The 11,027-nt window shown below is 56.1% G+C and overlaps 2 protein-coding genes across 2 annotated transcripts; one reads left to right on the top strand and one right to left on the bottom strand.

The window, feature by feature from the left end:
- Positions 1-63: 63 nt before the first annotated feature.
- On the top strand, positions 64-7,426 carry MCM7 (minichromosome maintenance complex component 7). Its single transcript, XM_049638887.1, is given in 16 exon segments — positions 64-213; positions 1,387-1,466; positions 1,738-1,902; positions 2,070-2,194; positions 2,270-2,450; positions 2,746-2,883; positions 3,201-3,350; positions 3,539-3,653; positions 3,741-3,872; positions 4,112-4,195; positions 4,437-4,525; positions 4,527-4,831; positions 5,134-5,217; positions 5,827-5,995; positions 6,765-6,874; positions 7,056-7,426. Coding segments are annotated over 16 exon segments (2,160 nt in total). The 5' UTR covers positions 64-182; the 3' UTR covers positions 7,258-7,426.
- Positions 7,427-8,089: 663 nt separating this feature from the next.
- Positions 8,090-10,781, bottom strand: COPS6 (COP9 signalosome subunit 6). Its single transcript, XM_049638893.1, has 10 exons — positions 10,658-10,781; positions 10,298-10,423; positions 9,956-10,087; positions 9,559-9,647; positions 9,401-9,463; positions 9,017-9,064; positions 8,825-8,939; positions 8,640-8,732; positions 8,458-8,558; positions 8,090-8,346 (listed from the first exon to the last, which is right to left on the bottom strand). Exons 1-10 carry the CDS (start codon positions 10,779-10,781, stop codon positions 8,206-8,208), a joined length of 1,032 nt encoding a protein of 343 aa, XP_049494850.1. The 3' UTR covers positions 8,090-8,205.
- Between the last annotated feature and the right edge of the window lie 246 nt (positions 10,782-11,027).

Here is an 11,027-nt window from a genome sequence, read left to right on the forward strand (position 1 = left end):
CGGCGGTGAGTGGGAGGGGCAAAGAGCCTCCTCTTTGATAGGCCCGCACGCGGCGGCGCCGGTCACGTGAGGGGCGACGTTTCGCGCCAATTTCGGTTGGTCCGCAGCAGCCCGCCGCGCGTACGTTTTCTGCTGTCCCGGGAGTGAGATCTTTGAACCTGCCAACTGCTGCCGCACGGGCGATGGCAGTTAAGGACTATGTGCTCGAGAAAGGTGAGGGTATGCCAGTCTGGGGGGAGCGTCCTACGCGGAAAGCCTCCCGGCCAACACCTGTTTGTGTGGGCTGGAGTCCTGGGGGGCTGGGCTCGGCGCGCGAGGCCAAAGGCAGGTTCGGGAGGCGGCGGGGCCAAGGCAGAAGGTGCCTGGGAGGCGCGCGAGCCTCCTAGTTCGGAGAAGAGCCGGTTATCGTGTCTGGGGAAGGAGTGGGGGTCGTGGGGCCGGGGGCGACAGACAGCCCGACTCGGGGCTCCATAGGGGGAGAGTCGCGCCCAGGAGAGACCGGGACCTCAGGAGACCCTGTGCAGGGGCCTTTCGCCGCAGGGACGGACACCCGGGTCCGCTTCCGTCTGCGCCCTTAGGCATTCGGAGTGCCCGCGTTCTCGAGAGACGCGCCGAAGCCCCGAGGGCGGGCAGGCCCGGGCCACTGAGCGCCGCTATTGGCCATTTCAGGCCAACCTCCAAGCGGAAGTGAAGGCGGGCGGAAGTTGCGCGACGTTGCTGGAGGGAGTGTCGTGTGTAAACAGTGTCCTTCCGCGCGGCGGCCTTGGAGAGAGCTGCTCAGGGTGGGGGCGTGCCTGGAATCGGGGGGGTTTAGCGGGAGGCCAAGAGAGGAGGTGGTGGGGTGGGACGGAGTGGCCCGGGACAGGCAGGCCAATTGCCGGGCGGGATCCCGCCTTGGCGGAAGAATCCCGGGCTGTGAGGCGGCTGCATCTGGGCCCATGTGCTTCTTTGTTTACTAAGAGCGGAAGCAGTGGCGGGAGAGGGGGTGGGGTGGAGACGGGCTTGGTGGAGATATTTAGGAGGCCGAAAGGAAAGGGAGAATCGTGCGCAAGGAAGAGAAGTGGGGAACCTTGAGATCTGAGTGTGTGGGAAGCTTTTGGAAAAGGGTACTGAGATTTTTTTAAGGCAGAAACTGGAATTCCCCTGGGGGGAGGTTTTTGGGTAATGTTCTTAACTGCCAGGGGCCCCTTCTTCCCTAGGTAAAAACAGACTTGTTAAAAGGAGTTCTGCCCTACTCCGGGAGAACTAAGTAGACTTACTTAGATTTTTAGGTAAACTGACAAATTCATATATTTTGTAAAGAGAGTGAGTTCTTTAGATCCACATCAAGGGAGCTTGGGTAAAGTATCTGAGACAGATTATCATGATTTTACATTTTCCTTACAGAAAAGGTTAAAAAGTTCCTGCAAGAGTTTTACCAGGATGATGAATTTGGCAAGAAGCAATTCAAGTACGGGAACCAACTGGTGAGTCTAAGATGAAGTGGAGGAATTGGGTGGTGGCTCGAGGAGCTGTTAAGAGGGGGCCTGGTTTGTTTCAGCAAGCATAGAAGTGAGTGACGCATTTAGCATTCTATCTAACGTCTGGTAAGTGAATTTAAGTCTACGTGCACGATGATTAAGATGTTTTAGAAGTTTGGAGGCTAAGAAGTAAGTGTTGCTTTGTTCCTCTCTCCTGTGGGTGGTGGGCACTGCTGGGCATGGGAAACACGGCTCTGTTGTCTCTTCCTTGCCCCAGGTTCGACTGGCTCATCGGGAACAAGTGGCAATGTACATAGACCTAGATGATGTAGCAGAGGACGACCCTGAGTTGGTGGACTCCATTTGTGAGAATGCCAGGCGCTACGCAAGGCTCTTTGCTGATGCTGTGCAAGAGCTGCTTCCTCAGTACAAGGAGAGAGAGGTGAGTGGTTGCAGGAAAATGCAAAGCGAGAAACGGGTTGCTTTTGGGAAGCTTCTCAGATACTGGTGTTTTTTGAGCTGGCAGAAATAGGGCAGTTAATTTCTGCTTGGTGCCCTTTACGATCTTTCCTTTTCCTCGTTCTGCCATTCGTCGTTTTCTGTCTTTAGGTGACTAATAAAGACGTCCTGGATGTTTACATTGAACATCGGCTGATGATGGAGCAGCGGAGCCGGGACCCTGGGGCAGCCCGAAGCCCGCAGAACCAGTACCCTCCTGAGCTCATGCGCAGATTGTGAGTGGTCTCAGTGGGGAAGGGTGTGGGAATTTGTTCTCTGGGACTTGAATAACTACTGTTTTCTTCTCCTAGTGAGCTGTACTTTCAAGGGCCAAGCAGTAACAAGCCTCGCGTGATACGGGAAGTACGGGCTGACTCTGTGGGGAAATTGGTAACTGTGCGTGGAATCGTCACTCGTGTCTCCGAAGTCAAACCTAGAATGGTGGTGGCCACTTATACTTGTGACCAGTGTGGGGCAGAGACCTACCAGCCGGTATGTGTGGAGAAAAGAATAGGAACACATGTATTGTTAGCAGTTTCCCTAAGAACTCATTTTGTCTATCGGTGTTAACCTGTCATCGCACCGGTTGTGAGACACGACTGCATATTCACCTTTCATTCTCTTTTTGGTACCCAGTGGTCTTTCCATCCATTTTGTGTTCTTGGTGCCTATGGTTACTGACTTGGGATAGGTCAAGGCACTCTGAGCAGTTTGTGGTACGTGCCACGAAGAGGAAGTGTGATTCATGTGACTGGTTTCCTTTGGTGTTTCCTTTCTCCTATCCCAGATCCAGTCCCCTACTTTCATGCCCCTGATCATGTGTCCCAGCCAGGAGTGCCAGACCAACCGCTCAGGAGGACGGCTATATCTGCAGACACGTGGCTCCAAATTCATCAAATTCCAGGAGATAAAGATGCAGGAACATGTGAGTTTGGGGTATGTGGCCCAGGGCCCAGGGAAGGTGGAGACTGGGTGTCCACTCGAATTCTGCAGTCACGTACAGAGTGAAAGAAAGCAAGAAAAACAAAAGAGGCTGAAACCGAGAAGTTCCTTAGAGCAGGAGGGAGGTTTAACTGGAACTTACTGGTGGAGTAAAGAAGGGGTAAAAACGATCTCTGGCTCTCTTTTCCTGTTGGCGCATCTGAGGCTGAGAATCAGGAGGTGGGAGGCCTGGGCAGGGAAGGTGAGGTCCTCATCGACTTCGTGTCCCTTTCTCCCGCCTGTGCGCCTTCTCCCTTGTAGAGTGACCAAGTGCCTGTGGGGAACATTCCCCGTAGCATCACAGTGCTGGTAGAAGGAGAGAACACGAGGATCGCCCAGCCTGGGGACCACGTCAGTGTCACTGGCATCTTCTTGCCGATCCTGCGCTCTGGGTTCCGACAGGTGGTGCAGGTAAGTGAGGGGTTTGAAAGGAGGAGGAAACTTTTTCTTTCCTTCTCGTTCCCTCCCTCCTCACTGCTCCGCAGAGAGAACAGTCAACAGCAAAGTAGCACAGGGTTTTGTCAGGAACTCCTGAGGGAGTCACGTGAACAGGCAAGTTCAAGGGCCTTCATCCGTACCCTGGCATTCTCCTCCCCAAGGGTCTCCTCTCAGAAACTTACGTGGAAGCTCATCGGGTCGTGAAGATGAGCAAGAGTGAGGACGACGAGTCTGCGGCTGGAGAGCTGAGCAGGGAGGAGCTGAGGCGAATTGCAGGTGAGGGGTCTGACGAAGCCTGGGAACAGAGGTTCCTTCCCAGCACCCCCATCCCGCTCCCAATGTTCTGTATAAACTTCTGTGCAGAGGAAGATTTCTATGAGAAGCTGGCCGCCTCCATCGCCCCGGAGATCTATGGGCATGAAGATGTGAAGAAGGCCCTGCTGCTCCTGCTGGTGGGAGGGGTGGACCAGTCTCCTCGGGGCATGAAGATCAGGGGTAAGCGGGGAAACAAGGGGGGCAGCCAGGAGGGAGGAAGGATGTCAGCCGCTGTCCCATGACACAGATCAGATCTGTGACCTCCGTGTCACAGAGTAAGAGTCTGTAGCTTGGTCTCCTGGGCACAGGGAGGGAGGAGGGGAAGGGATGCTGGGTGTCGGGGCAGATTTCAAAGGTACGGGTCTCTGTCGTTGGGCAGCTTGCACTCAAGCCTCACCCGGGGCTTTCCTCCCTGCCAGGCAACATCAACATCTGCCTGATGGGGGACCCAGGTGTGGCCAAGTCTCAGCTTCTGTCTTACATCGATCGCCTGGCGCCCCGCAGTGAGTATTGGGCCCTAGGAGAAGTACCCGTACCAGCTGGGGTGGAGGGGGGACCACCACACTGCTTCTCCTTGGTTGCGGGGGGCGGGGGGGGGGGTTGTGGAGCTGGTGCTGCACGGATCTTCAGCCGCCTCGGGAAGGTCTGGTCCCGGCGCAGGCCTCATTTCTGCCCTGTTGCTTCTTTCGTTGTTCTTTTCCTCTGCTTCAGTGGGTCTGTTTTTTTCCTGTTCCTGCCATTTAGGCCAGTACACAACGGGCCGGGGCTCCTCAGGAGTGGGGCTCACGGCGGCTGTGCTGAGGGACTCCGTGACTGGAGAGCTGACCTTGGAGGGGGGGGGCCCTCGTGCTGGCTGACCAGGGGGTGTGCTGTATCGACGAGTTTGACAAAATGGCTGAGGCCGACCGCACGGCCATCCACGAGGTCATGGAGCAGCAGACCATCTCCATTGCCAAAGCCGGCATTCTCACCACGCTCAATGCCCGCTGTTCCATCCTGGCTGCCGCCAATCCTGCCTATGGGCGCTACAACCCTCGCCGCAGCCTGGAGCAGAACATACAGCTTCCTGCTGCACTGCTCTCCCGATTCGACCTTCTCTGGCTGATCCAGGACCGGCCTGACCGAGACAATGACCTACGGTGAGTGAATCCAACATTCGAGGACACGTATGCCCTAACGATCTGAAGGGAGAGAGAAGACATCAGAAACCCCCTCCGATTCCCTGCTTGTGGAAACTCCAGAGCCTTCCTCTCTTACTGCAGGAACTAGTCCACAGTTATTTAGGGAAATGGAGGGGTGGGACTGAAACACTGGTGATTTCCTGGGAGAGCCTCCCTCGTGCGCTGTGAAGATGGCGAAGCTAAGGCACACAGGTCACGAGACAGGGTGTGGGATGTGTAGCCCCAAGAGGAACGTTTCTAGCTGCCTCCACTCTTCCCAGGTTGGCCCAGCACATCACGTATGTGCACCAGCACAGCCGCCAGCCGCCAGCCCAATTTGAACCTCTGGACATGAAGCTGATGAGGTAGGAGAGCTGCGGAAAGGCCAGTGTGCTTGACCCATAGCCATGTGTGGCAGCATCTTGGGCTGATCTGTGTCTCCTGGAGAGCTTTCCATTCTGGGTCATTTTTCACTGCCACTCGCTCTGCTCTGTGGGGTCTGTGAACAGGGGGTCCGGGCACCCCAGGTCTGGCTTCACAAGAAGAACCAGCATCAGAACCTTTCACACCCACCACCTGCCCGTCTCAGGGTTGAGGCAGGTTCAGACCAGAGCTGGATGCTGCTCCGTGGACTTGATGTTGCCATTTTCTCCGCAGGGTGGATCGCCTGGTGATCCCCCAACCTCCTTCACTTTCACTTTTTTTCTCTTGAAGTAAATGAAATGTATTTCTGCTCCCTTTAGTCACATCTTAGGTTCAGGGGAAGGACTTTACCATCTTTTATAGGTGGATCAGTCTTACTGGTATAAAGATCCTTTTTCCAGAAAATTAGGAGTAACTTGGAACGTGCCATTTACAGAAACCCATCCGTGACATTCAAGTTAATTTGTTCTTCCTGCCTAAAACTGCTCCCCACCCCAGAGTATTTTCTTAAATGCCAAACACTCCTCTCCCGCGAACCTTCTCTCCCGTAGGCGCTACATAGCCATGTGCCGGGAGAAGCAGCCCACGGTGCCAGAGTCTCTGGCGGACTACATCACAGCCGCATACGTGGAGATGAGGCGGGAAGCTTGGGCCAGCAAGGACGCCACCTACACCTCCGCCCGGACGCTTCTGGCGATCCTGCGGCTGTCCACTGCTCTGGTGAGTGCGCGGTCCCACTCCGCCAGCGGGTGGTCCGCTCGGACTGCCCGGGCACCCGGTGCAGCATGCTCCTCCCGCGGCCGCCTCCCTCCCACTCAGGCCCTGCTGGTGCTAAAGTGCTGACAGTGCAGATAGCGGTCCTGCGTGCTACCGCACTGTGGGTACTTGCTGCTCCAGCAGGGCACGCACGGCGTCCCTGGAGGGAAAGGCCTTCTCCCCGCTCTTCGGCCCCCCCTGCAGGGCCGGCAGGGTTCACTTCACTGCCCGTGTCCTGGATCCTTGCTAGAAACCCGCACTTCTGTCCGTACACCTTGGACCTTAGTCCTGGGGGCTCCAAAGTGCTGTTCGTGCAGGTAGTGTGATTACCCGACCTACTGCTGAGCTAGCACTTCCCGAGCCCCGGGGACGCGACCTCTCTGCCATTGCCTTCTTGGCCGAGCTCCCCGTGCTCTGTCAGCACTGTCACAGAGCACTGTCGTGGTGGGGAGCCCGGGGGCGCTCAGCGGGGTCTGGTCTCCCGCACAGGACAGCTGAACCCGGGACTGGCCAGCGTTGAGAGGCGGAGACTTGGGCAATTGCTGGACGCTGCCCGCGCATTGCACTTGTCTCGGTCTGACAGTGCCGGCCCCGTGCTGCGGACGCTGGGGGGGGCGGGGGGGGGGGGCCTCTGCTCGCGCCCTGTGGGCTGCCTGCTGAAAGCTAGAGCGAGGGGGTCCCCTGACCGAGTTCCATCCCCTCCCGTTTCCATCTCTCCCCCCCTTTCCCGCAGGCACGGCTGCGGATGGTGGACATGGTAGAGAAGGAAGATGTGAACGAAGCCATACGGCTAATGGAGATGTCCAAGGACTCGCTTCTGGGTGACAAGGGGCAAACGGCGAGGTGAGTGGTTTAATTTAAACAACGAAATCAGGAGTCACCTTGACCGTCTCATCCTTACGGCTTCTGCATCCACACGTACGTCACGTGACGTTGGCTCTGGAGTTGTACCACTGGCCTGTGTTCCCGACGTGCCGCCTGTTGTTTGTACTCTGACCTTACACGGCCATGCTGTTCCCTTCAGGACCCAGAGACCGGCAGATGTGATATTTGCCACGGTCCGGGAGTTGGTCTCAGAGGGCCGAAGTGTCCGGTTTTCAGAAGCGGAGCAGCGCTGCATCTCCCGTGGCTTCACACCTGCCCAGTTCCAGGCGGCTCTAGATGAGTATGAGGAGTTAAACGTCTGGCAGGTCAATACTGCCCGGACACGGATCACTTTTGTTTGATTCCAACCAGCTTGAGACCCTGGGGTCCACTCTGCGTCCCGTGTGCCGACCCGCCCCGTCCTGGAACGGTCTGATGATGCCTTTGCAGGGAGAGGAGGGACCTGGTCTCTTCTCCTGAGCTGCACTTGTTTTATTCTTTTTGCTAATAAAGCATGTGTAGGTTGCTGTATTCTGTTCCTACAAGGTATCGTGAGTTTTCTAGATTCTATCTTGTTCACTCTGTGAATTTACTGTGCAAAGCACCCACTACGCCTGCCCACGCTGATGTTCCTTGCTGCTTCCCAGACTAGATTCTGGGGGTTATAGACAGGGACGTGCCAAGGTTGAGAAAGTGTGTGAAGTATGTGCACTGGAACCTCTGCCTCTTAGGGTTGAGGTACTGCAGGTCAGGTGTGTAGACATCTGTGTGATCGGCATTCAGTAAACAGCAGTGAGAAACCCCTCCCTCAGCAGTAAACTGTGTCCATGGGTCAAAGCTTTCAGGTTGTCCCTCCTAGAAACCTGCTCAATACCCGTGCTCCTTTGTGGAAAAGACTTAAATTCACTTAGCTTTGGGGAGCAGTCATTGGTCAAGTTTAGAGGTTGGTCTATATGCACCGCTGTCCCAGAGGAACCTTAAAGAGAACACAGATGGCTGAAGTGGGAGCAGGCAGCCTTTGGCTCAGTATAGATGTGCTCCACCTGACTGGACGAGGGGTCACCTCAAGTGGCAGTGAGCTCCCAATCCCCGCAGGATGTCCTGCCCAAGCAAGGCTGGAACTAAGGGCCTCCTTTTAAGATCCAAGTTGAGAAACCAGCGTGGGGCCCAACAGAGAGGACAGAGCCATCGGATGGGGTGCTGAGGGGCTGCTCCCCTTTTATTATTGACAGAGGTTTCTCTAAAGGGAGTGTAACACCCCTCCCCTGTGGGACCACTGTCCAACCTGTGCATCGTCCCTTCAAGCACCCTCAGAAGAAGAGCCCCCGCATCCGCCTGCCGATGCCTTGTCGATCATAGAGGACGTTGAACTTGTTCACAAACTGGTTCATGGTGTTGCACGTTTTGGTGATGGTGCCAAGGTAGGCCATGAGCCCCACGTCGTTACATTGCTGGGAGGAACAGAAAACCGGTTGCCCAGGGAACGGCTGAGTTCACTTCCCACGTGCAGAAGTTCCATCCATCAGCCCCACCTCCCCACCCACCCGCGGTTTTACACTCACGTCGTAGAAGTCTGTCTTGAACTTGTCTGTGCTGAGCACTGGAAGGCAGTGACACAGAGCATAGGCCTCCCGCAGGATCTCATGATTAAAGGGGACCTCCCCTAAAGGCACAGAAAGACTGCATTAATGTGGATGCGGTCACTTCCCCAAGAGGGAGAGGAAAAGCGGTTCACCTGTCCTACCTGCTTCAGAGGCCTTGACGTATTCCAAGATGAGCTTGACCCGGCTGTGCAGCATCTTGATGGCACTGTGTTGCGCTATCAGGTGTTCAGCCACTGCAGGGAGACGGGGAGAGGCCAAGGTTGAAAAAGCACGTGACAACAGTTTCCACCCCAACTGCTGAAGGAGCTCCTCCAGCCTTCATTACCAGTGGAGTTCTCCCCGCTGCCTGTGGCTGTCATTCGGGCTACGTGGTCTACACCGATGCGTTCAGCTTCCTCTGTGGCCAGAGTGTAGGTCAGCTCAGCAAACAGCATTGTGGCCTGTGGAGTGCCAGGGGACAGTGAGAAGCAGAAAAAGGCCAGGAGCAATGTCTGAGGGTTAAAGGATCGGGCATTACCTCTCCATTGATTATATCGATGACGGACTCAAAAACACTGACGGGAAGCTGTAAGGAAGCAACGGAGAACAGCTCTTATCGACATCAAGCACACCCGAGCTTCCACTATATGCCAAAAGCCAGGCCGAGCTCTTCCACAGATGTTCTCATCTAACCTTCCCGAGGACCCACTGATGTAGGGATTATCCTCATCTTCCACGTGAGGCAAAAAAACAGCTGCGGTTAAAAGACTGACCCAAAGTCACACAGCTGGTAAGCGGGAGAGTTCACCCCAAGTGAAGACTTAACCCAACAGATGTACAGAGAACAGGGGAGGAGGATAAAAAAAATAGGCACGGTGATCGACAAGCACGACACAGGGAGCTCGGGATCAGTATTACTCACGTCTGTGTGTTTGGTCATAGGGTTCAACTTAAGAAAGAGAGGGCTCTCGATTATCTCGCACACCTGGAAGAGGGGGCAGTGGACACACGTGTTGAAGGCCCATCTTTCTTCCCCTCACCCTCATGCTCTGCCCCAGCACGCGCGCGTGAGCATGTTACCTGCTTATGGACGTGGATGTCAGAGGGGTCAGGCGGCCCCCCGGTGGTGTACCAACCCAGAAACTCCAGCTCCTTGAACACCTGTTTGACTGGGAAGAGCCAGGGCACGGTGTATTTCTTTAAACCACCCTTCTAATTGGAAGCTCCTGGTATCTCCCCTCCCTGCTCAAATCCTGGCTCAATTCACAAGACAATTCACAATAATTAACCCCTTCTATCTTCTCTCATCCTTTACTTTGGGGGAATACCTAAATGTGTTCTTCTTCTGAGATCTTTTCAGCTACTCTCCTTACTCCCCCCCCCCCCCCCCCCCACTTCTTCCCAACGCATTCTATCTTCCCCACTCGCCTGCGTTTCTTACTCCCACTGCTCTCCCCCAGGTCTATTCCCCTCTCACACTGCTCCTCCTTGGTGTAGTAATACTCCTTGTCAATGATAATCTTCTCTTCCACGGTGTGGGACAGCAGCTCAAAGGAGTTCATCACCTCGATATTTCGGCCCTCCTGTTTCCCGATCAGAGCCCCAATCACTGGGGGAGGGAACGACACGTAAGAGGTGAGGGTTAGGAATCCGTCCCTAATCATTACAGCCCAAGGGTCGAGGTCAGTGTAAACCAGATGCTGGGGACACGGTGACTTGGGGGAGGGGGAACCGGCCCCAGCAAAGGAAGGGGCAAAGACCCCTATTTGGGGGCAGGTGACCAAGGAAAGGAGGTTGGAGAATTACGTCCAAGACGCACCCTGCATAGGCCGCCCCTCCTGGGAGCGCATACGAATCCAATGGTCTGAAATGTTGAGAATGACGAGGGGATGAAGAGCGACTGAGACGCTCCCCGTCACGCCGGAGGCCATCACGCTGGGGACTACTGAGGGTGGAGGAAAAGGAGAGCAAATGAGAGTCCGGGCCGCACGTTCTGCCTCAGAGCTGGGAGCGGGAGACGGCAGAGCCGGAGCCATACATCCCTCCCGCAGGTTAGCAGCCCAGGGAGCGGTATCGCCGTCCCGCCCCCTGAGTCCTCCATGGAGTACGGCGGGGGGGGGGGGGGGCTTGTCGCTCCCCGAGGGGCGTCACCAGAGGCCGCCCCCGCGAGGCCCGTTACCTGCTGCATCCACCTCCATCCCGCTGCTCCCTCCAGTCCCGTTCGCCGCCGCCGCCATTTTCCCCGCGCCCGCCCGCCTCGGCCCCGCCCCCTCCCTCCCGGCTTCCGTAGGCCAGCGGCGCATGCTCAGTGGGCGCAGGGCCTCGACGGACGGGGCGGGACTGGCGGCCCTCAGGGCCGGAAAAACCCGAGCCCACGGGACTTTCAATGACCCTGGTCTGGCCTCTCCCGTGCGGCTGCGGCTGAGTTTTGAACAAATTACCTAACCCTATCCCCTTCCAACCTGACCTTCCTCGTCAGTAAAATTGGGATAAAACGTCCTAGTTCCTAAGGCTGTTGCAGAATGAATGAAAAATCATGTTACTGCCCT

This window comes from Panthera uncia, chromosome E3 (genome assembly GCF_023721935.1).
Source record: "Panthera uncia isolate 11264 chromosome E3, Puncia_PCG_1.0, whole genome shotgun sequence".
Lineage (NCBI taxonomy): Eukaryota > Metazoa > Chordata > Mammalia > Carnivora > Felidae > Panthera > Panthera uncia.

Excerpts from the sequence above, each read along its gene's own strand:
- COPS6 (XM_049638893.1), bottom strand. The coding sequence starts at position 10,781 with ATGCGCCGCTGGCCTACGGAAGCCGGGAGGGAGGGGGCGGGGCCGAGG. Across the intron at positions 9,065-9,400 it reads CTATGACCAAACACACAGAC|CTTCCCGTCAGTGTTTTTGA; the intron begins GTGAGTAATACT and ends GCTTCCTTACAG. Across the intron at positions 8,559-8,639 it reads CGTCAAGGCCTCTGAAGCAG|GGGAGGTCCCCTTTAATCAT; the intron begins GTAGGACAGGTG and ends CTGTGCCTTTAG.